At 41.7% G+C, this 25,247-nt stretch overlaps 2 protein-coding genes across 4 annotated transcripts in view; one reads left to right on the top strand and one right to left on the bottom strand.

Moving 5' to 3' along the window:
* The window catches only part of sla1a (Src like adaptor 1a), a 241,687-nt gene extending 231,589 nt beyond the window's left edge, over positions 1 to 10,098 (bottom strand). For both annotated transcript variants that reach the window (XM_072569997.1, XM_072570001.1), the window contains exon 1: positions 8,589 to 10,098. The gene's annotated coding sequence lies outside the window, so the exon portion shown is untranslated. The remainder of the gene's footprint in view (positions 1 to 8,588) is intronic.
* Positions 10,099 to 10,731: 633 nt separating this feature from the next.
* ccn4b (cellular communication network factor 4b) overlaps positions 10,732 to 25,247 on the top strand; it is a 69,918-nt gene continuing 55,402 nt past the window's right edge. The window contains exon 1 of one of the 2 annotated variants that reach the window (XM_072569993.1): positions 10,732 to 10,987. In XM_072569993.1, the coding sequence (XP_072426094.1) occupies positions 10,892 to 10,987 (96 nt within the window). In that variant the 5' untranslated portion in view covers positions 10,732 to 10,891. The remainder of the gene's footprint in view (positions 10,988 to 25,247) is intronic. The other variant, XM_072569994.1, reaches the window with a different exon arrangement.

Genomic DNA, 25,247 nt, shown 5'->3' with positions numbered 1-25,247 from the left:
GACTGGGAGGTCTGGTCGGCCCCTGAGGGCCCAGCTGAGATGCTCGGTGAACTGTTCACTATGTTTATATTTGGTTTCATCAATGTAGAGAAGACCACATCAGGAGCACTGGATACAGTAAACTAGGTTGGAGGAGAGGCAGGTGAGGGATTGGTGTGCCAGTAGTTTTTGCATCTTTTACATTTGCATTTGCAGGAGAAAGTATAACACTGTTCAGGGGAGTTGGTGTAGACAGTGGTGTGAACCAAGAATTGGTGAAGGGAAGTGGAAGGCAGAGAGAGGTGGGGAGGGGAAGATGTTCTTGGTGGTGGGGTCTAGTTGTAGTTGGCGAAAGTATTTAAGGAAAATATGTTGGATGCGGACATTGGTGGAGTTGTAGGTGAGGAAAAGGGGAACCATGTCTTTATTGCATTTGGGGGGGTTGCTGTTTAGAGCAGTGGGGTGGGGAATAGAAAGAGTGCAGTGAAGGGCTGTCTAGATGCCAGAGTGGGGAAAAACATGTTGTTCAAAATAGGTGGACATCTGGGATGCTTGGGAGCAGAATGCCTCCTCGTCCATGCAGATGCAGCGGAGGCAGAGGAATTGGGAGAATGGGATGGAGTTCTTGCAGGATATTGGGTGGAAGAAGGTGTGGGTTTGTAGTAAACATCCATCTGGAGACTGTTGCCGGAGATGGAAATGGAGAGGTCAAGAAAGGGGAGGGAGGTGTCCGAGATGGACTGAGTGAATTTGAGGGTATGGTGGAAGTTGTGGGCAAAATCGTTGAACTGCTACAGTTCAGCCTGGGTGCAGGGCACCGCGCCAATGCAGTAATCGATGTAACAGCAGAAGAGTTGGGGCACAGTGCTTGTGTAGGCACTGAAGAGGGACTTTTCAACATAGCCAACAATGAGGCAAGTGAACTGAGGCCCATCCACGTGCTCATGCCCACCCTTGGACTCCCAGTCCCAGGAAAAGTTGAAGGTAAAGTTATTAAGGGTGAGAACTAGTTTGATGAGGCAGAGGAGGGTATTGGTGAAGGGGACTGGATAGGTCTGTTGGAGAGTAAGAAGCTGAGGGCTTGAAGGCCATCTTGTGGGGTATGGACATGTATAAGATTTGCACGTCCATAGTGAGAATAAAGCCCTGGGGGTTGAGGAACTTGAAGTTACTGAAGAGGTGGAGGGTGTGGTTGGTGTCATGGATGTAGGTGGAAAGTGTCTGAAGGAGGAGAGATAGAGTTCAGATAGCACGAGATGAGTTCACTGGGGCAGGAGCATGCCAATGCAATGGGTCGGCTGGGATAGTTGGGCTTGCAGATCTCAGGGAGCAGGTAGAACCAGACAGTATGGAGCTGGGAGACTAAAGGTTGGAGGTGGTGGAGGGGAGATCACCGGATGCAATGAGGGCATGGACGGTGTGAGTGATTTTGGCTAGATGGGTCACGGTGGGGTCATGGTCAAGGGGAAAGTAGGACGTGGTGTTGGAGAGTTGGCATTTAGCCTCGACAATGTAAAAGTCCATCCTCCAGACTATCGTCGCTCAGCCTTTGTCAAAGTATTTCATGGCAAACCGGGAGTTGGTGCAGAGTGGCATGCTACGCATTCGGAGAGCGTGAGGTAGGAGTGGGTATGGGGGGTAGTGGAGGTGAACGTATGGGTAGGTACAAGGCCAAGTGGAGGAGAAAGGTCGAAGGTGGGAGAAGGATTCCTCAGAGGGAGTTGGCAGTTTTTTTGTTGAATAAGAAGGCACAGAGGTAACAGAAGATGAGCTCAACGGCAGGACTTCATTGAGGTGGGAGGGTCATGAAAGTGAGCCCTTTACTGAGGACGGACTGTTCGGCCTGAAAGAGGTCAAGGTCAGGGGGGCTGGTGAATCCCAACTAATCCACCCCGAACCCCCAAGTCCAATTCTTGATTTGCTCCAATCTCCCCACCAAACCCCCAAACCCTCTTGTACCTTCTTCTACAACCGGAAAAGATGCAAACCCTGCCAGCACATCACTCCCTCACCTCCATCCAGGCCCCCAAACAGTCCTTCCACGTGAGACAAGAGGTTCACCTGCCTCTCCTCCAGCCTAGTTTACTGTATCTAGTGCTCCCAATGTGGTCTTCTCTGCATCGGGGAGACCAAATGTAAACTCAGGACACATTTTGCTAAGCATCTCAGTCGGGCCCGCAGGGGCTGACCTGACCTTTCAGTCACTCCTCAGTTTATTTCCCCTTCCCACTCCCTTTCCGATATGACCATCCTCAGCCTCCTCCATTGCCACAATGAATCAGACTGCAAATTGGAGGAACAACACCTCATCTTCCACCTGCGCAGCCAACAGCCCGGAGGACCCAACCTTGAGTTCTCCAATTTTAAATAACTTCCCTTCCCATCCCGACTCACTTCCAAGATCACCCCCCCCCACCCCTTCCATTCCTCTGACCAATCCTTCCTTCCAGCTACCATTTGGATTCATTCTTCCCATTGTCCAACCAGACCATACCCTCTACCTGTGTTCACCTACACCTACCTCACCACCCTGCTCCCTCCCAACACTTCCAGTTCCCTCTCCTTTATCTGCAGCTCCCCTTATGCCCATCCCCAGTCCTGAAGAAGGGTTACACCTAAAACATTGACTTCTCCACCTCCTGATGCTGCCTGGCTTGCTGTGTTCTTCCAGCCTCCTGCTTGTCTACTTCGATTCCAGCATTTGGAGTTTTTTTTGTCTCTAACCAAGTTTATACCATGCAATGATGTACTGACATGCTTGTCCATGGAATTATTTCTTGTTGGTAGTCTGTACTTATGAAGTTGTGAAGTTACATAGAGATTTTATACACAGGCATGACAAAGTCAAACCCAACAGACTAATCACATTGATTCATCAACCTAATTACTGATAGAGATGCTCACTTTCAAGTTTTCACTAATGGTGTGTTCCTCACCTCAACTGGGTTGACAAAGGAAACACTGGCCATGTTTCTCCATTGAGAAAGGTTATCACTTTTTCTTGTGGATTTTCTCTTAGTCACATAAGATCTCTTTGATGCACAATTATGCTGAATATATGTGATACAAGCTTCCTGATCCAAAGAATCTGAATGGAATTGATTTCAACATTCAACAGCTTCAGCATTCACTTCATTCACCACCAACATACAATGGAAGCAGAGAGTGTCATTGACAAATTGCATTGTAATAATTCAACATGGCACCTTCATCAGCACCTTGCAAGGCTGCAACTTTACCCTTCGGAAAGACAAGACAGCATCCCCACCTGCGAGTTGCCCTCCAATTCACACCCCATCCTGGCATGAAAATATATGCTGTTCCTCCAGCATCGCTGAGCTAACATATTGAAAACTTCTCTTCCTAACAGCACCTTGGTTGTCCTCACAACCAAAGGATTGCAAGAATTCAAGAAAGCAGTTCACCAGCATCTTCTCCAGGGCACTCAGATTTAGGCAACAAATACTGACCAATCAGGCAGTGCGAATTCCTGTGAATTAATTAAGAAAGGTAACTGATCTTGTGCAATGAGAGCCCAGATGGTCTAAGAGATTCCCGAGGTAGGCACCTTTGTGCTCCCTTCTAGTGGAAGGAACGGTTATGAAAGTTCCTATCCCTGATTACTACAGGAGTTCAATTCAGTGAAGGAATTGAGTGAGGACAGCTTTGAACTTTTAAAAACCTGCTGAAAGATGACTATTAAAAACCATATGGAGGTCAGCACAATCAGAGGATACCAGTATAAAGCACAGCCCTTAGGCACAAAAGAATTAGGAGAAAAAATATAGGCAACTTTACAAACATAACTGTTCATTTGACGTTTCACTTCACTCCACCTGTCAATTGACTGGCTTATTGGGATTCTGTACTCTTTGAAAACTTACTGCAGTTTGGATTGGGAAACACACGACTTAGGAAAATTGGCAGCCATGTCGAGGAGTAAGGAATTCACAAACATTGAAGAGGTACTCTGAATTCCAAGATTAAAGAAATCAAAGCAGACTACCCAAGTGGCCGGCAGCACAAGGTTTCTTGTTTTTTTTATTGTAATTCTTTCCAAGTCTCCATCTTCAAAAATAGAATTGCTTGAAATAACTCAGTGCTCTCGTTACAATCTCTCTGAGCTTTTTAAATCATCACTGAAGTCATCAATTAGTTCCATTAATTTATGCAACCATATTGTTCCTCAAGCTAATTTGTGCTGTTATTAAGTTCTCAATTACTTTACTGCAAAGTCCTCGGTTAATTTATTTCTTATAAGGCTCTTTGTTAGTTCAAATTCACAGTCTACAAAAATACTGAAGCACTGGAAAACATGCAGAAACTATGTCCAAGGAATGTTATATGAACTGAGATGGTGAATTGAGTGAACTGGAGTTTTTATGACTAGTTAGATAGGATGCAGAGAAATAGTTCAACTTCAAAGTGAGTCCAGAACAAAAGAATGAATGGCCACTTTTGTGTTGCAGTGTATTTTCTAGATAGTACACACAATTGCTGCGACTAAGCATCAATGGTGAAAGGAGAGAATGTTTGGGGATGTGGTGCAAATCAAGTGGGCTACTTTGTCCTGGATGGTGTCAAGTTTCTTGTGTGGTTGGAATTTTATTTATTCAGGCAAATGGGATGTATTTAATCACACTGTTGACCTGTGCCTTGTAAATGGTAGATGGACTTCCAGGAGTTAGGAGTTGAGTTACTCATGACAGGATTCCTAGTCTCTGACCTGTTCTTGTAGTCACAGTATTTACATGGCTTGTCCAGTTCAGTTTCTGGTTAATGGTAACTCCTGGGATATTGTTGGCAGGGGATTCATTTATGCTATTGTCATTGAATAGCAGAGATGATGGTTAGATTGTCTCTTGCTGAAAATGGACATTGCTTAGCACTTGTATGGTGTGAATATTTCTTGCCATTTGTTAATCCAAGGCTGGATATTGTCCAAGTCTAGCTGCTTGGACATGGACTACTTCATCAGTATTTGAGGCGTCACAAACAGTGCTAAGCACTGTCCAAACATCAGTGAACATTTCCACTTCCAATCTCATGAGAGAGGGAAGGTCATTGACAAAACAGCTGGAAATGGTTGGGCCAAGGACATTACCCTAAGGAACTCCTGCAGAGATGCCCGAGAGCTCAGATGATTGATCTCTGACAACCACAACAATATTCCTTCATGCCAGGTATGACTCTAACCAGTGGAGAGATTTCTCCCTGATTCCCATGAGCTCCTTGATGCCACAGTCTGGCAAAAGTGGCCTTGATGTCACCTCACCCCAGAGCTCATTCTTTTTGTCTATATTTGGACCAAAGCTGCAATGAGGTAAGGCAATGAGTGGCCCTGGCAGAAAGCAAACTGAGCATTGGTGAGAAAGTTGTTGCTGAGCAAACACTGCTTGTTAGCAATGTTGATGACCCCTTCATTTACCTTCTGATGATTGATAGTAAACCGATGGACAGTAATTGGGCAGCTTATATTCATCCTGCTTCTTTGTAATGGACGCACTTGTGCAAAATTCTACATTTTTGGTAAAGGGAAAATTGAATTACAACAGATAATAATGACATTGTTGAAGGTTCAGGAGTGAGAATTTGAGATAGAAAAATAGATACTATGAAGCTATAGTGAGGGAAACAATAGCAGCATTGAAAATGACGGCAGCTAACTGAGGTGATACTACAACCTCTAGAGGATAGGGGGTTCAATGAAGGAGGAATCAGATTGGGAGGAAAAATAGCAATATATATGTATAGGAGACAATAGTATGGAAAGTAGTCATTGTGGTTTGAGAGGTTAACAAAATACTCTCTGGGTATGGGCCCTAACAACATTCGACAGGAAGTACTGAAGACTGGCATTCCTAACGTGTTGCTGCTATTCCAATACAGCTACAATACTGGCACCTGCCTCATTGCAGCTTTTGTTCAAGCATGGAGCAAAGAACTGAATTCTAGCCAAGAGTTAAAATATTTGGCAGCAGCACTTTTGGCTGAGTATGGCATCAAGGAGCTCAAGTAAAACTAGAGTCATTGGGAATCAGGGACGACATTCTCTGCTAGTTGGAGTCATAACTAGCATAAAGAAAGATGACCTGTGGTTGTTGGTGATCAGCCAGTTCAGCTCCAGGATGTCTCTGCAGGAGTTTCTCAGGGTCATGTCTTTGACCTAACCATCTTCAGTTGCTTCATCAATGACTTTCCAGCTATCAGAAGTCAAAGTGAAGATATAAACTAATGATTGTATGTTGTTCTGCAATATCTGCAACTGCTCAGAAACTGAAGCAGTCAATGGCTTTATGGAGTAAGTCTGAACAAATTCCTGTCTTGGGATAACAAGTAATACTTATGTCACACAAATGCCAGGTAATACCATTTTCAACAAGAAAGAATCCAATAATTAGTCCTTGACTGAATCACCCACTACCAACATAAATTATGTGTCAGAGAAGCAAGTCATAGACTTGGAATCTTTCAGCGACTAACTCATCTTATGACTCCCCAAAGCCTTTCCACCATCTACAAGGCATAAGTCTGGAGTGTGATGGAATACTCCCAACTTGCCTGGATGAGCACAGCTCCAACAACACTCAAGAAGCTTGACACCATATAGGACAAAGCAACCTGTTTGATTGACACCACATCCAGAAAGATTCACTCCTCTCTCACTGATGCACAGGTATCAAGACATACTGTAGAAATTCACCAAGGTTCCTTCGCACATTCCGAACGCAAGGCCACTACCACCTAGAAGAACAAGGGCAGCAGATACATGGGAAGACTGACACCTATAAGTTCATTCACAATTCTGACTTGGAAACATATACATGAATAACGAATGGAGGAACAAAAAATTGAAGTTCCCTTCTCCCCTGGCAGAATTTTGTTAAACACTGGTTATGGGGGAAAAGGCAGGAAAGTGAGGTTGACAATTAGCAGATCAGGTTAAAATCTTCAAGGAGAAAGTGAGGACTGCAGATACTGGAGATCAGAGCTGAAAATGTGTTGCTGGAAAAGCGCAGCAGGTCAGGCAGCATCCAAGGAACAGGAGAATCGACTTTTTGGGCATCAGCCCTTCTTCAGGAATGAGGAAAGTGTGTCCAGCAGGCTAAGATAAAAGGTAGGGAGGAGGGACTTGGGGGAGGGGCGTTGGGAATGCGATAGGTGGAGGGTCATGATTTCATTGAATGGCAAAGCAAATCAATGGGCTGGATGGCTTACTTTTCTGTCCCTATTGTTGTTCAAAATCCTGAAACTCCCCTTTCAACTACACTCTGGGCATGACTATTTCCAAAAGACTGCGGCTGTTCAAGAGGGCAGCTTGCCACCAACTTCTCCTGGGTAATTGGGATTGGTAATAAATGATGACCCAGGCAGCAATGTCTTCATGCTAAGCAGATCTTTTCATTAAGAATCATCCATTGTGCATGCCCTTTCTCAGCACTGAAAATTGGAAGATAAGAAAGTGTATCTTCACTATATTCAAGCTTCCACTTTCAAGTATCAGCCATAAAACTCATGAAACATCTGCAGTGTTTTTGTTTAATGTGATACACCGTCTCTTAAACTGTGCAATGGTGTTTCGTTGCTCTTTATCAGTGACAGAAAGTATGGTGTGCGCCAACTCCTTGTAACTCACACATGACCTGCTGACTAACCTATAAATAATATATAATTAATGCAAAGTGGTATTTTGCAATTCATTTGGAAACTAATCATAAACAGTGGAGAATATGATGCAATTACATGTTTGATAAATCGGAGTGCCTTGCCCTCAGTTGATTATGCGTTTTACCCAGACTAGTTCCACATTTTGCCCAAATGGATAGATGCATAAGCAAACAATAATTATCACATCTTCAGAGACAGTAGCAGAGATTGTGATTTCTTGCCTTCCTTAGAGAAGAGTGTGAAGTATGACTTTTGACTGATAGCTGATGTAGACTGACACATTCTGATGTGATCACTTCTTTCATGGTCATTTATATACCAGTCAATAGGGTGGTTAATGCTAGGTGGCAAGAGGATCGTTCACTCTCCCACACCTAGAAGGAAGTTGAGTGAGGGTTGCTATCCATACTCAATGATGTCAACCCCAAAGATAAGTGTTGTCCTGATGAAAGATGTTGATTTGAAAAATTAAGGGTTCTCTCTCCACAGTGACTAACTGAACTCATGAGAAATTTCCAGCATTTTCTCATCTTATATTTTTTAATTTAGAATACTTGCTTGATGAGATGTAAGACGTAGGACACAGGAGCAGAAGTCAGCCATCCAGCCCATTGATTTGCTTTGCCATTCAATGAGATCATGACTGATCTGCTAATCGTCAACCTCACTTTTCCCCATAACCAGTGTTTATCAAAATTCTGCAAGGGGAGAGGGGAACTTAATTTTTTTTGTTCCTCCTTTCATTATGCATGTATAAGTTTCCACAATATATAATACAAGATGCACTGACATTCCTGTTGTGCTTTAATTGATCTTAGGACACCCCAAGTAACTTTGTAGCTAATGAAGTACCTCTGAACTGTTATCACTGTTGTATGGGAAGAAACATGGCTGCTAATTTGTACACAGCAAGCTCACGTAAACAGCAATGGGATAATTACCAGAAAATCTGTTTTCTTGGCTTTGGTGAGGAATGCACACTGACCAGGACACAGGAGAACTGCAAAATAGCTCTTCTTCAAAACAGGATTATTTGCAGCCATTTGCGAGGCACAGGATCACAGTTTAACCGTTCAACCCAAAGTCAACTTGTCCAATAATGCAGCACTCCCTTGACACAACAGCTCAATGGAGAGGTAGCAGTCAGGTTTGTGTTAAATCTCCAATGGGATTTGAAATCAAAATCTTTTGATTGCACCAAAAGTGCCCAAATGAAGTATGGAGCAGGGGGAGCAAACCCACACCATCTTTTTATGAAGGAGGCAGTAGTGCAATGGTAATATCATTGGTGTATAAATCCAGAATTCCTAGGATTATGGATTAATGTGTTATAAGGTTCCAATCGTTGCAGTAGGTTACATTTAAATTCTTTTTAAAAATCAAGAATAAAATTGGTATCATTTTGTTGTGCAAACCCATCTGCTTCAGTAATGCCCTTGAAGGATTAACTAAATTTGTAAGTTATTGGATTCATAATTACCATGGTTTGCAAAGCAAGGGAAATTCTCTAAATGGAGTGCCAGTGAATTGGTGATTTGTTTGAACAGAATGGATGTCGTTTTCAAGGCATTATCACGTTACTTTGATCATTCCCAGAGATCATTCCCAGAGATTACAGTCAGCAATTGACGGGGGGAGGGATCTTCTGATCGGTTTTATTTCTTTGTTTTAATTGAAGACAGTAAATGCTCTTTTTTGGAGATGTTCCCTAAATCAGTCCTGAAGAAGCGCTTTCCCTCAACTCCAAGAAAGACAGAAGCCCTCTTTTCAAAGGATTAAACGACGCCCGACAAAACGCTCGGACAGTCCGATGGTGTTTCGTCTGATTGGGGACTAATTACTTTTTTAAATGATTTTTTTAACTGGAACAGTGAGAGGATGGGAGGATGCATAACGACAAATGCCCCTTTGAGTGGCAGCAGTTTCCCTGACACTGGAAACACCGTTTTGCCAGACACCCTCCAGATTGACTCGATGTCTTTGTACAGTGCGGCGTCCAAACCGCTCAGTGACAGGGCAATCCCGGCTGAAGAGAACTGATCAAAAATCCTTTCGGATAGAGTCAGGCCAACACTCTCTCCCTTCTCTCATTCCATTCCTCAATCCCCGTCTGGCCACGTTCTCTAACATTTCCCGTTGTGTTGTTGCTTTTTAATCCCGTCTCCTCTTGCCTTCACGTTCCCATCCTCCAGTCTCGCTTGTTCCTGCACGTTTTCCCGGTATTTCCTCCGGTTTAATGTAAGCCTCTCCCAGCCCTTACCCAGACTTTGTCCCTTCCTTTTTACCTGGCGTCCCTCTAGAGGCTGCTCACGGTCAGTGAAAGCTCCTCCGGCACTCACTGGGAACATTCCCAGCAGTAATCAACTTTAACAGGGAGCCTGTCGCTATGGTGGTGGTGGGGAATGTGGTGTCAACCCGCAGCGTTTCGTATCAGTAAGGAGACAGACAATTAGGTGAGGGATGGCACTGATAATATGACCCACCACATAAGTACCAGTATTTGGGCTGATGTGAGCGAGCCCCGTATTAATTGCATTTTAATATTACATACCATTCCATCCATTCTCAGATTTTCATACTGTCAACCCTCTGGAGTGAACAATTTAATTTAAATATTCAGTTACTGATCTCTTCAGCTTTTACTTTTGTCTGAAAGAAACCACGTCGAACCCGCATCGCCGGTTCACAAGTATCTTTGAAGTTTTGCTGACTGCAAGTTCAACCAACACACTGAGAGGGAGAGTGTTTGGGGGCTGGATGGAGACCTCTCGTTTTCCGGACTGTCCGAGCGTTTTGTCGGGCGTCGTTTAATCCTCTGAAAAGAGGGGCTTCTGTCTTTCTTGGAGTTGAGGGGAGGATGGGAATGAGGTGGAGGGGGACGCTAAACGGAGACCGAGTCCCCATCGCGCGATGCCTTTATTATCACTGAGTGCATGGTCCCTTTAAGGGCTCCTGGTTGTGCTGTGTACTGACTTGAGTGTGACAGGAGGAGGGGACAATTGGAGAAATGTTGGGGAGGTGGAGGGGGGAGGGAGGTTGGTGTGAGGGGAAAAATATACTCGTCAGTGAACCTGACGTCACATGAGAATTAATACAGGCTAAATTTGCAGGGGAGAGATCCAGGGAGGACTGCACTCATGACACGGCGTGGTCAGCCGATGCAAACGGTTGCTATCCTGAGTTTGTGAATCTGCAGGCGTTTGCACTTTCCAGGGTTCAATGAATTTGCAACCGATGTTCAGGAATGAAGCGGCTGCTGCTTTGGATTCTAGTGGCAGGCACAACACTCCAGGTGAATGGATGTCTCTCTTGTACTTGTTGCTGCCCCACCTTTCACTTTGTGAGTACATGATCAGTGGGAAAGCCGAGGTAGTGTCAGCCCGGGGATTGTATTTGAAGGGGGCAGGAGGGGGCAGATGGAAGGGAGGATAGAGTCCGGGACAGAGGGTGGGGATTATAAAATAAAAGCGATATGATGATTGTATTACGAATGAGAGTAAGGGGACTGTTTTCTAGGGAGACAACAGGGAATTTGGAGCTAAACAGTGAGAAAAATCAGGATTTCTTTTAAACAGTAAGTAGGAGGGGATTGTGTATCACTTAGAAAATCTGATTCAAGTATATAGATATTTTACAAGAATGCTATTACATGTTGCTGAAGCAAGTGTGACTTGAACCCAACATTCCTGGCTCAGAGACAGGGATGCTACCACCGTACCGCCAAGAACCCTCAGGTTTAAGTGCACGGTTGGGGACTGCAGCTGTCTGGAGGGACGCGCTAATCCCACCAAACACGTGGCGAAATTGTTGTGGGAAAAGAAATGCTTCAATCAGGAATATTCGTGAATGACAATTAGATTTCCTCACTTCGTTTTCAGATGCAATCATTGACGAGTGTTTGAATTCCTTGTCAATTTGGACGCAGTGGGAAGGAGGGGTGGGTGGGAAGGAGGGAGGGGAATGGCAGAACAAGTGTCTTGGAAACATCCTGTAAAGATTTCAGGGAGCGAGTCGTGGCAGTCACAGCTGTATACCAACTGACTCGCTAAAGCTTGAAGCGGCGTTCCCAGTGTTTGAGTGGGAATGATTTAATACCTCAATCGCCCTGCTTCATTCGAGACTTAAAACTCTGGAAGATTCCAAAGCAGGAAGCGACAGTCCGTACAGGGAAACTCCCTTGGAGAATACGTGATCTGTACTGTACATGCTGAGCAGATGAATTTAATCTCGATAAAGTGGGGCCTGAACATTTTAAAGGGACATTGTCTTTGAGAGAGATACAAAAAAGGATATATAGAAAAAAAAAACTTCAGGCTGGGGGAAACCAGGTCTCTTGTGTCTTTTTCCTGTCATTGATGTTGCTTGGAGCTGCTGGCGCTTTATCTACTGAATAGCGCTAAAGAACACTCCCCGAAACAAAGATGTTTTTCAAAATGATGCTGGGTGCTAAAAACACTTTTCCATAAACACTGTAGCTCTTTAGCGGAGTCTTGCCGAGTTTACTTCAGCGCACTGTGGAGCTGCTACTGGCAACAGTGCAATAAGTGAAATAAAATAAGAAATAAGCTGTTTTTTTATGGAGGAGAGGGAGTCGGAGACTGTACTGTGCAAAATAATGGCTTTCTTGAGTCCCACTTGAGCCAACGTTGGTCAAACACACCATAAAGATGGAGTCCATAAAAGTATGTCCGAACAGTAATGACAAGCTGCAATATCACCTCCTATACGGTCATGAACACCATGAACCTACCTAATACGTACCGAGCCCTATGTAAGGGGTGGATTTCATGGGCTTCTATGATCCATTCAATAGGGAAGAAGCCAGTCATTCCCAATTGACAGGACTATCCTGCTAGATGCCAAATCCAGAATTCAGAACATGAGCTCTTATTTTCTCTTGCAAGGGCTCTTTTTAGAAGTGTTAAAACCCTTCGTCTTTTGACGCAACTTTCTATGAATAGTACATGGCAAATGTATCTTATGTGAATGAATTTTGTTTTCCTGGGCTAATGGTTTTTTCAGTGGAAATTCAAAACCAAAAGATCAAGATTGAGGAAACACTTAGTTTTGCTGCTAACTGCTGGCTATGTGATCTCACATTCCTGTCAGAGAAACCATAGTGGTCATTACCAACTATGAGGATTATGATTTTCAAAGCATGATTTTTTTAAAAACTGTGCATATAAGCAAGGTGTTTATATTATCCAGGATGTAATAAGAGCTGCTTCTTAAAATACTTCTGTGTTAACAGAAGACCAGACAACAATTGCATTTATGTAGCACCTTTAATGTTGCAAAACATCCAAAAATGGATCACCAATTTTATCAAATGTGATGTTGCCCCACATTGGAGGTATTCTACATGATAATTCTGAGAAGGAGGCTAGCAATATGGGTGTAAATAGAGAATAAATAGCTATCTGTCAGATCACATCAAGTACTTTAATTTGTTTTTGCATCCCAGCACCAAAATATTTTTGTCTGCTATTTTTATGCTAACATTTATTAAGGCTGGATTCTTAAAGATCCCTGCCAATGAATCAGCTCTTCATATTTACATGGCTAAATCCAGCTCCTTCCTTCCAGTGGCAGGATCAGAAACCCACAAAAAGAAACTGGAGTATGTCAGGCTAAAACAATAAAAACATGAAGAGTTGACTCATGAATCTCTGCCAGAGCAAAAACTTCGTGTACATCCCCGTAAGAGTAGTTCAGTGCAGTCATTATAAATGAGTTAACAACTTGATTGAAGTAGCCCACAAAGGAGTTGACATGAATCGATTTACCAGTGCACTACCAGATGGAAACAATGTTCCTGAGTTAGTACAAAAACATACTGGAACATTGTGCCTTTTATGTAGCAGGTCAGCTAGTGGAGTTTCACGGGATTCTTTAATACAAACAAAAATTGAAAGCTAGCTAAAGAATGAGCTAGGTAGGGCAGCATAATGAAAGGGATAGTTTGTAAAATCTTAAAGTTGAGAAAGATTTTCAAAAAGTGAAAAATAAATTTCACTGGAAATGTTTCACTGCATTAGAAGAAATAACTGCTGCAGTACAAACCCACAAACTGCATCCAGTTTGATGTCTAAGTTTATAATGTGAACCATTTGTATAATTGATTCTATCCAAATGCTACCATTGCTTTTATACTGTAACCCTACTTATTTGTAAGAATTCTAAAGAAAATTAAGGACAATTTCAACATAGATCTTCAACATGAATTGATGACACTTTGGCTCAAAGTTGATCTTAAGCCAGTTACGTATGAGTTTTTTTTATTCACTCTTGGGATGTGGGCATCGATGACTGAGCCAGCATTTATTGCCCATCCTTAGCTGCTCCTTGAACCACAACAGTTCATGTACTGTGAGTAGACTGACAATACCACTAGGGAGGAAATTCCAGGATTTTGACCTCGCAATAATGGAGGAATGCTGATCTATTTCTCAGTCAGAATACAGTTACAAATAGCATTGAATTTAGAGAAAAAAAGGAAAGCATAACTCTGGACACCTTTAAATTTCTATAAGATGATAGCATCTAATTTAGAATTTAGAAATGTTGTTTCTTGTCAAACTAATAGCACAGTTAAATTAGTTAATTTTGATGCAATAAAATGTTGTCAATTGTTTAGTTGGGTGATTTATGTGGTGGGGCTACAGAAATCAAAATCATGTCAGTAAAGATTTTGAGTCTAAAGGCCTCAGTTATCTTGAGCAATAATTAACAACAGCTTATATTGTATCAGTTAAGATTAGAGTAGTGCTGGAAAAGCACAGCAGCTCAGGCAGCATCCGAGGAGCAGGAAAATTGATGTTTCGGGCAAAAGCCCTTCATCAGGAATGAGGCTGGAAGCCTCAGGGAGTGGAGAGATAAATGGGACGGGTGGGCTGGAGAGAAGGTAGCTGAGAGTGCAACAGATGGATGGAGGTGGGGGTGAAGGTGCCGGGTCAGAGAGGAGAGTGGAGCGGATGGTGGGAAGGAAGATTGACAGGTGGGACTAATCTTGACTCTAATCTCCAGTATCTGCAGTACCCACTGTCACCTATATTGTATTAGTGCAGCATTGTTTATTTCAACATTTTGAACTAGAATAAAGCCTAGAATTGTACACACTGTGATATTTATTCTACTTGTATTTACAGAAGGGAGCTTCTGCAAAACCCTTTCATTTACGTTATAAGACATACCATATTATGAAATAGCACAACTCCTGTGGTACACACTGTTCCCTCTCTCTTCAACTGTTCCATTGTGAATATTATTTTTATTCTTCCTTGGGATGCAGGTGTCGCCAGTAAGGCCAGAGTTTGTTGCCAGTTCTAAATATCCTGTGAAGATGGTGGTGAGCTGCCTTCTTGAAATGCTGCAGTGTGTCAGATCTAGGTACACCCACAATGTTTCAGGATTTTGATCCAGTGAAGGAGTAGTGATATAGTTCTAAGTTACAATAGGATGTGCGTTGCAGTGGACTTGCAGCTAATGTTGTTCCCATGCTGCTGTTGCCATTGCCTTTCTAGATGGTGGAGGTTGCAGATTTGGAAGGTGCGACAAAAGAACACTCGTGAGTTGCTGCAGTGCTCCTTGTACTTACAGCTGCCTTGTGCATCAATGGTGTATAGAGTGAATGTTTAAGTTGGTGGATTGTCGCTGATCGAGCAGGCTACATTGTCCCAGATGATATTGTTGGACATGTAGTCATCCAGGCAAATGGAGAGTATTGCACCACACTCCTGATTTGTTCATATGAGGCAGAGATAAGCTCTTCCAAGAATACAGCAAATATATAGTGGTGGCAAGAAGCAGATAGATGAAGACTGACAGTTGTTGTGACACAGTAGTGGTGTCCCTATCTTGGAGCCAGGAGACCCAGGTTATAATCCCACCTGCTCTAAAGATATATAATACTATTTCTTCTTCAAGGAAAGCATCTATAAATGAATATAGAGATCAGAGTGGTGTAACTGTATGAGGTTACATAAAACATACTCACTGAACGTAAAGTCAGTGCTGGTTGACTGAGATCAGCTGGTGGAGTTGCTAAGATTAAAACCATGCTCATTCATTAGTGGTAACTTATTGAAATGGTTTTAAAGATGAAAAACAAAATTGGAAGCATTTGATTATCCTTTAATTTCTATTTTTTCTTGCTCATCTCCTGAAGACAGGGTTGATGGTTGGTCTTAACACTGACAATAACACTTCTGAATCATACTGGAATAGCCATGGTTAAATCAAGACCAAAAACTGTCATTTCATCATTGAGCCCACCCCACCCAGAGTTCATATCTCACTACTATGTACATTGCATCCATGACAGCTATTGTAATTCCCCCTATTTTAGGGAATATTAATCTCCATCCTCAATACCTCCTGGCATTGTGAGTCCTCTGTTAACCTGGGTAGTGACTGTCAGTAGCCTTTTCTTCTGGAAAAGGAAGAATTGAGCATTTCAGATGTACCTGACTTTGCCTTCCCGAGAATTTACAGAGGGTAGTATCAACACATAAGTTGAAACATGATCAGAAGTGGAAATGATTATTGACCCTTGATTTATTTTCTGGGCAAATTTGGCAGCTTTTATGGCAGAGACTTAGAGATTAATTTATTTTTAATAAGGAATGAGAATAAATTAAAAGCAAATAAGTGAAGTTGAAGCAGTTTGTAATTTGATACCCCTTTAGAATTCTATCTTGGTTACTTGTGTCCTGTAATATATATAGTTTCCTCTGTTTAAGAGTGATTACAGTCTGACTCTAGTACACTTCTGTAAAACTCCTTCATTTATATTATAATATATACTATATTGTGCACAACTTCCTGTGGAATAGACTGCTTCTTCTCTCTTCAAAACTCCAAACATGGTGTTTTTGATCCGTTGTCGTCAACATTACTATCATCTTACTCTACACAAGTACATACTGGCCATGATCTGACAGGATGATGCAACAGGCTGAGGACCTGAAAGACCTATTTTCATTTATTCATTCATAGGATGTGGGCATAGCTGGTTGCCCATCCCCAGTTACCTTTGAGAAGATGGTGCTGTGCAGCCTTCTTACACCACTGCAGTTTATTTGCTCTAGGTAGACCTATAATGCCTTTGCGATATACTTCCAGGATTTTGATCTAGTGACACTTGAGAAACAGCAAGAGATTTCCAAGTCAGGATGGTGAGTGGCTTGGAAGGAAGCCTGCAGGTGACAGTGTTCCCTGTATCTACTGCCCTTGTCTGTCTAGATGATACTGGTCATTCGGGTTTGGAAGGTGCTGTCTAATGGGCCTTTGTAGTCATCCTGTAGCTGAAGGGTAGTCTCCTGTTCAGCTGCTGTTTAGGCCTTTCTTCCAAAGTTGTGTTGTATTCTGTGCAGTGAGTAGTGAAGCAACAACTCTCAGCACTCGTCTTGAAGAAAGCTGCTCACAAAGGTCTCACAATCTTGGTGGTTTGGGCCTCCCATTTCACATTGGCAAATTGGTACCTAATCAGAGGGTACTTCTGATGTACAGTTGCTTCAACAAACATTGCAATAAGCCAATCACATTAAATTATTCTCACAGACAGCACACCAGGAAGTCAAAATTACTTTATCCTTGACTTATAATTCAAATTTTCATGAAGCAAAATAAATGATTATGAATGTACTGATATCGTAGCTTCTAAATCAAAACAAACTTTATTGCCATTTGAAAAATATGTGTTTTTTTAAAATCATACCATTCCTCAAATATAAAGAACATTTCAGGGCTAGTTTAGTTTATTAAGTTAACAAATTGCTAAAAAGCTTGCTCAATGTCATTCAACAAGGTGTACATTTTTGGAAGATTTTTACAGTGAAATTAAAAAATAAAAGTGAACATGGGTGGTGACTCAGAAATTTCCCATTCGTCGGAAACCTGGAGGGAGCGCATCCTGTGGGGAAAGTGCAGAATCACTGACAGCGAGTCCTGGATAACCAGATTGTTCTGGGCATGTGCAGGCTCCTGAAGCTTATTTCAGTTTCAGTGGAGTATTGATAGTAACACTGGCAACGTTACCATCTGTAACAATGCAAAATCCAGGAAAAATCCTCTCCTCACTGACAATGAAAGACAACCTACCATTGTCCATTTTATTATAGAGCTTAATCTTGAAAACCTCCATCAGGCCACCTAATCTTCTTCACTGATCTAGTAAAAATGGACTAATTCTCCATCTTTCTTTATGACTGTAACCCATATGTTTAGTGAATCCATCTTGCAGTTTTTATTAAAGTTTTGATATCATTTCAAAAATGGAATGCTAAAATGTTCCAGTTGTAACCTAAGATCTTTTACAATTCCAAATTTTGTCCTTACATTTTATTCAAAACCTCCAGAAAGGTCTACACACTCTTCCTCTCTAACTAATCTGTTGCCTGAGCACATAAACATTCTTCTAACAACTTTATTTGTGACCCTACTCTGGTGGCTCATGTGGTTAGCACTATTGTCTCACCACACCAGGAACCCAGGTTCAATACTAGCCTCAGGCAATTATATGTGTGGTGTTGACATGGGTTTGCATTGGCTTCCTCCCACTGATTGCAGATTAGGTGGATTGGCCATGGCTAAATTGCCTGTCATGTCTGAGGATATGCAGGCTAGGTGGATTGAATCATGGGGGAATGTAGGGTTGGGTCAGTGTGGACTTAAAGGGCTGAATTGCCTGCTTCTGCACTATTGGGTTATATGTTCTTGTCCTACCAATTGCAACTTTACAATATTTCAAAAGAAATACTTGGGGTAGAAGATAGTGGTGTTATTTTATTCTAACCAACTCCCTGTGCAAATATGTGAGGGTAGTGCATAACTTGATTTAAACCAGCTCATTTTGTTTTCTGTTGTGTTTTATGTGTACTGACAGCACTGTACATTCTGTCTTTCTCATTCCAGCACAAGCACTTTTGATGTCATCCCCAATCAGAATCTTACAGAGTGGGTTATATCACAATAATCTGTGTTTCGGGAGATGGGAAACTGCATTGCAAATGATAAATGGCTGCACTAAAACCCATGAGAAGTGACCCTTTGCTAAGATTAGTGAGTTTTACCAGAGGTCACTAAGAAGATAAAGTGCTTCAGGCTTCAGTGACCAAATCAGAGCCTATGAAAAGTGGACCAGGCTAAAATCTGATCTAGGTATCAACTTGTACTGATGGAATGTCAGTGGAATGCAGTTCGTGAACATGAGGTAATACATTCAGACTAATTTTAAAGGAAGGAGAGAGACAAAGAAAAAGATAGAGACAAGCAGAGAGAGAGGAAGGTAGACATCCCTTTGGATTGGTAGTCACAAGTGAAATAAAGAAAATCAATGTTTTGCTCCACTGGAATGCAAAAGGAGAGAACTTGCGAGCACTATTTGCATGAAGATTGAAGTAAAATTAGAAAATTTTAAAAGAACGCCGTTGGCTTATTGAGATCAGAAATCACTGTTGTTTTATTTTCTTAACTGTAAGCCTTCATTAAAGCAGGAGTCCATTTTATGGGAGAGGGAAAACATTGTACTGGGAGCCTCACAGAGAAGAGTCATTAATCATTGGCAACATGCCAGCTTTGCACATTAATTCAGCTTGTTTTTATTTTGCAATCACAATATTTTTACAGTAGCTGCATCCTGCAAATGGTAGAGCTATGACTAAAGAACATGAGAATTGCTAATGGATGAGCAGGACCTTGTTCCCCTTAGGGTCTCCTGATGGGGCACAGGAAAATTGACCTTAAGGTGCATTCCTGCTTTCCTAAAAATGATCATATTACATAATCTGCAATATTAGACATCCAAAAAACTGTTAGCATGCTAAAACAAATCAGTCTGTTTTCCATCTTAAAGAGTGGAATCATTGGGACAATGTTACATCATGTCATTCATTTGATAACACCAGCATTACACAGTATTAGGAAAAATGACAGTTACATCCATTTTTCAAAAATATTTTTCAGGGGTATATTGGCTGGATCAGCATTTGTTCTTTATCCCTAAGTCCCTTTTAGGTGTTGGTGCTGAGCTGCCTTATTGAGTTAGAGAAGTGGTGTATGTATATCCATATTAAAAGTAAATTTCAGGATTTTGACCCAGCAACACTGAAGGAATAATAGTATGGCTCCATTTGAAAATGGTGTGTGACTTGAAGATGAACTTGCGGGTTGTGGTGATATTCCCATGAATTTTCTGCCCTTGCTTCTCTGGAGCATGAGTTTGCAGGTTTGGAAGGTGCTGGTGAAGGTGCCTTGGTGAGTTAATGCAGTGCAGATTGTAGAGTCTACACACTTAATGTTGGTGGATGGGGGATGCTTAAGATAATGGGTGTGGTGCTGATCAAACAGGCTGCTTTGTTCATATGAATGATTTCTTAGAAAAATGTACTGAATAAGGGAATTCCCTTCAATCAATAGTATAATTCCAACGTTCCAGATATTTGGTTTAGTTACAGTAATCAAGTGGGTCTCAATGATCTTTGGAATTGTCTTTGGAAAACAGGTGCTGGAGCTTGTGCCAGGAGCAGCAAGGATCAGAAGTGTCACTGTTTGAAACTGACACAAAGGCAGGAGGTTAATTTTGCTGTTTGAATTAAGAGGAATGTAATTGCCCTGTTGGATATTCTCGCTTAATTTGAATACTGTACCAAAACATTTCAACCAGATACCATTGGTCAGACCATGATACTGAAGATGCTGTGCATTCTGTGAGGCATTACAGTCTTTTAATGATGCACTGAATGGGTGCTCATGCTTATTGCTGCATACATTCTTAGTGTGGAGCCTTGGGTTTCATATACAAAGTATTAATTAATGTTTCATCCAATTAGAGTAATGGACAAGGGCTATTATACCTCCCTAACATGTGCATTAGTGGCTCATATCATAAATTTCAGTAAAGGCAGAACACATTGATTTTCATTAACAATAAAAACAGAAATTGCTGGAGAAGCTCAGCAGGTCTGGCAGCATCTGGGGGGAGAAATCAGAGTTAGTGTTTCAGGTCCAATTATCATTCCTCAGAATTGGTGGTTACTAGGAAAAGCTTGGTTTTTTTTCATGCAGAAGACTGGGTGGGGAAAGAGGGTAAAGAGTAAGATGGATAGGTGGGGATAGAGCCCAAAAAGAGGTAAGAACAATTGGACAGATAAAGGAGAGGATAACTGGGACAATGCATGTCTGCTAATGGGAACTATTAGTGGCTAAGACTGGGTTGTATGTGATTGCAGACCATGTGATAACAAGACCTGATGTGTGAGGGCTTGGTGTGAGTACTGATTTTCAATATTGGCCCTGTTATTCGTGTGAGTTTATAAAATTGATCCTTGTATCTCATGTTGATGATACCAACAAACATAATATTCTAACTTAGCATTTATCCATCAAATAGGTAACATAACAATTTCAGACCAGGGAAAATAATGATTAAGAAAAAATAAGGTAATTTGAACTCAGTTTTTAGCAAATAAAACAATCTGAGATCCAGAATATGAGTTATTTGAGACATGACATAGTAAGGGTAGAATGTTTGGAAGGCACAGGTAACTCTGGGCCTAGGATTTGTGAAAGTCTCCACCACTGGGGATTCTCTTCACATCATGCCTGGGTCTGTTGTACACAAATGTATGGAATTTAATTGCTATGATAAGTCAACAGTTACAATAAGATTAATGTGTCGCTGTGAGGATGGTCAAAAGTATGATTTTGGTACTTTTGCACCTTAAATTCCTATTTTCCCAGGAATTGTCTGGGGTTTGAGGGCTTAACTACAAGGGCTGCATACATGTAGTAGGTTTTGTTTTAACTCATATAATCAAACTGAAGGAAAGTGCTTTAAGGAAGGCAGAATACAATTTTTTTAAAGCATCTTAACACATTATTGAAAGATCTCAAGGTGCAGGTGCCTCAGACCCCACAGCTTCTTTTCACGGTTAGAAGTGTGGCAATATTGTTGTCTTGTTGCTCCTTTGGTGCTGGATCTTACCCGGTCTTTTTTTTGGCCTGTACCAGATCCATAACATTCAAAACGAAATGTGTAGGGTGTTTTTTTTTCCAAATCTCTTATGGAATGCAGGTACATTGGCTAGATCAGGAAGTGTTGCTTAAATCTAATTGTCCTTCAGAAGGTGATAGTGAGCTGTCTTCTCAAAGTTTTGCAGGTCTTAGGGTATAGGAACATCCAGAGTGCTGTTAGGAAAGGAGTTTCATGATTTTGAATGAACGAAAATAAGGAACAGTGATTATAGCCCCAAGTTACTGAAGGAAAAGTAGTATGATTCCAGTTAAGGATAGAATGTGGCTTGGAGGTGAAATTGCAGGTGATGATGCTCCCACTTGTCAGCTGCCCTTGTCTTTCTAGGTGTTAGAGAGCATACATTATTGGAAGATGCTGGCAAAGAGACCCTAGTAAATTTTTCAGTACATTTTGTGTGTGTGTAATTCATACTGCTGCCACTGTGCATCAATAGTGGAGGGAATGGATCTTGAGGGTGGTGGACGGACTGCCAATTTAATGGGTTGCTTTGCTTTGAATGGTTTTGAACTGAGACCATAAGACCATAACACATGGGAGCAGAAATTAGGCCTTTCAGCCCATCAAGTCTGTTATGCCATTCAACCATGGCTGATAAGTTTCTCAACCCCATTCTTCTTCTTCCTCCCCATAACCCCTCATCTCCTTGATACTCAAAAACCTATTGATCGCTGTCATAAATATACTCAATGACCTGGCCTCCACAGCCTTCTGTGACAATGAATTCCATAGATTCACCACTGTCTGGCTAAGAGGTTTCTCCTTATCTCCGTCGTAATAGGTCTTCCTTGTACCCTAAGGCTATGCCCTTGGGTCCTAGTCTCTCCTACAATGGAAACGTCTTTCCATCATTTACTGTATCCAGGCCATTCAGTATTCTGTATGTTTCAATTAGATCCTCCCTCATCCTTCTAAACTCCATTGAGGATAAACCCAGAGTCCTTAAATGTTTTTTTGATTAGATTAGATTCCCTACAGTGTGGGAACAGGCCCTTTGGCTCAACCAGTCCTCTGAAGATTATCCCACCCAGACCCATTTCCCTCTGACTACTGCACCTAACACTATATGTTTAGATCAGAGTGGTGCTGGAAAAGCACAGCAGGTCAGGCAGTATCCGAGGTGCAGGAAAATCGATGTTTCGGGCAAAAGCCCTTCATCAGCTCTTCACCTAACACTAGGAGAAATTTAGCATGGCCAATTCACCTAACCTGCACATCTTTGAACTGTGGGAGGAAACCGGAGCACTCGAAGAAAACCCAACCGGACGCAGTGAGAATGTGCAAACTCCACACAGACAGTCGCTCAAGGCTGGAATCAAACCCAGGTCCCTGATGCTGTGAGGCAGCAGTGCTAACCACTGAGCCACTGTGCTGCCCTGCATGTGTTAAGCTTTTCTGAACTTCTAGAGTTTTGTTAGAGGAGCCCTCATGCAGGAAGTGGAGTCTATTCAATCACAGTCCTGACTCATGCCTTGTTGATGGTGGATGAACTTTGGGGAGTCAGTTCGTTGGTCACCAGAGAAATCCCAACCTCTGACCTGCATTTGTAACTAAAGTACTTATATTGCTGCTTCCACTCCTGTTCCTGGTCAATGGTAACATTTCAGCAGCACTGATTTCAAGTTCCAAAAGTCATTGTTGTGCATGGACCTCTGCACAGAAGGAAAGCAAATTGGTGGGAATCTTGGTGTGAACTGAGTGTCAGGGAGAGATGTTAAACCAAGAACATATGAACCAGAGCAAAGGTAGGCCATTCAACACCTCTAGCATATTTTGCCATGCAGGAGGACCTTGGCTGCAATATTTGCCTTCTAGATTCGATGTTTCCATTCATCCCCAATGACCTTGATTCCTTTGCCTAACAAGAATCTATTTACCACTGTCTTAAAAGTGTTCAATGACCCTGCTTCAAACCCCTTCAGAGACAGATTTTTCAAGTTGCACAACTCTCAGAGAGAAATATTCTTCTTGTCTGTCTGAGAAGGGGAAGCACTAATTTTAAAACAGTGCCCCCTAGTTCTGGACTCACCCACAAGAGGAAACAATCTCTCCATGTCTCCTTGTCAAGACCGTCTTATGCGCTTCAATCAAATTATCCATCACTTTTCTAAACTCCAGTGAAAACAAGCTCAGCCTTTCCAATTTTTCTACATAAGACAATCCACTAATTTCATGATCAACCTAGTGAATCTTCTCTGAATTGCCTCCAACGCAGTCACATCCTTTAATAAGGAGACCAAAACTGCATGCAGTATTTGAGATATGATTTCACCAAAGTTCTGTATAACTGAAGCATAATCTTCTTATTTTTCTGTTCAGCACCCCTCATAATAGACAATTACATTTAGATTGTCACTTGTCGGGGATTGTCATTATCTGGCAATTATGTGGAGTAAATGCTACTTGCCACTTATCAGCCCAAAGCTGAATGCTACTCAAATCATCCAGCTGCTTATAGGCGATAACAATAAATAACACTTGCTGCCAAATTAAAATAAAATGTAAAATTTGTATGTAAATAATTCCCCAGAATGCAATACAATTAAACCAACATTAACAATACCTGACATCCAACATGCTGGTTTGAATTCTGTTTATCCATTCATGGGCTGTGAGCTGCACTAGCTGAGTCAGTATTTGTTACCCATCCCTCACTGTCCGTGAGATGGTAATGAGGAACTGTTTCCTTGAACCATTGCAGCCCGTTTGGGGAAGCTATGTCCAGCAGTTTGGTACAACTAAGTAGCTTGCTAGGTCAGAGAGCAGTTAAGAGTCAACCGCATTGCCAAGGCTTTGGAGTCGCATGTAAGCCAGACTAATAAAGGACAGCAGATTTCCTTCCACAGGGAATATTCTATTTTCAATTTGAATAAACACACACATGACCAAAATTGGCATGGTAATTTACACATTTAGAACACACAATTATGTGTTCAAATAAAGTATCATCATTTGATAAAAAATAGGGAAAAGACCAGCATTTGATGTTCCTCCTTCCTACATACTTTTTGCTAAACCTATATGGGTTCTTCTTCTTTCTCTCTGGGCATCTCCTTCTATTTCCAATTGCCTGACTCTGGTTTCTCAACATCTCTGACTGTGTCAACCCTGAACTTTGATTTTGACTACCAGCTCCCTTAATGTTTAGGACAATGTCAATGATTAATTAACTTCAATCAAAAATTCTGACATTGATCGACCAGGGAATTCCATGATCTGAGCAATTTAACTTTTTTTTGTGATTATTGCTTTCTAACTTTCACTTTGGACTGTGGGAGATATTCAGAATGTAGAACGTTCCTCATACTCTCCATTTGTCAAATTTCAACCAAACCATCTACATGCTATGTACGGAGTCTCTCTCCGATATGTGAATACTCCAACTCTTTACAAAACCTCCAAATCGTGTACTTCTCCTTATCACCTAAGTGGTTTTTCACCATAATATACTGAGCATCACTGAATTCTCTAAGATTCACACTAAATGTACCAAGATTCATCTTCACTTTGTTTTGCATTTTTCTTACTTTTGACATCAGACTTAAGCAAAGTAAATCTTGTTCCAGGA

Source organism: Chiloscyllium punctatum, chromosome 5 (assembly GCF_047496795.1).
Source record: "Chiloscyllium punctatum isolate Juve2018m chromosome 5, sChiPun1.3, whole genome shotgun sequence".
Lineage (NCBI taxonomy): Eukaryota > Metazoa > Chordata > Chondrichthyes > Orectolobiformes > Hemiscylliidae > Chiloscyllium > Chiloscyllium punctatum.
This window is presented reverse-complemented; position numbering and strand designations above follow the sequence as displayed.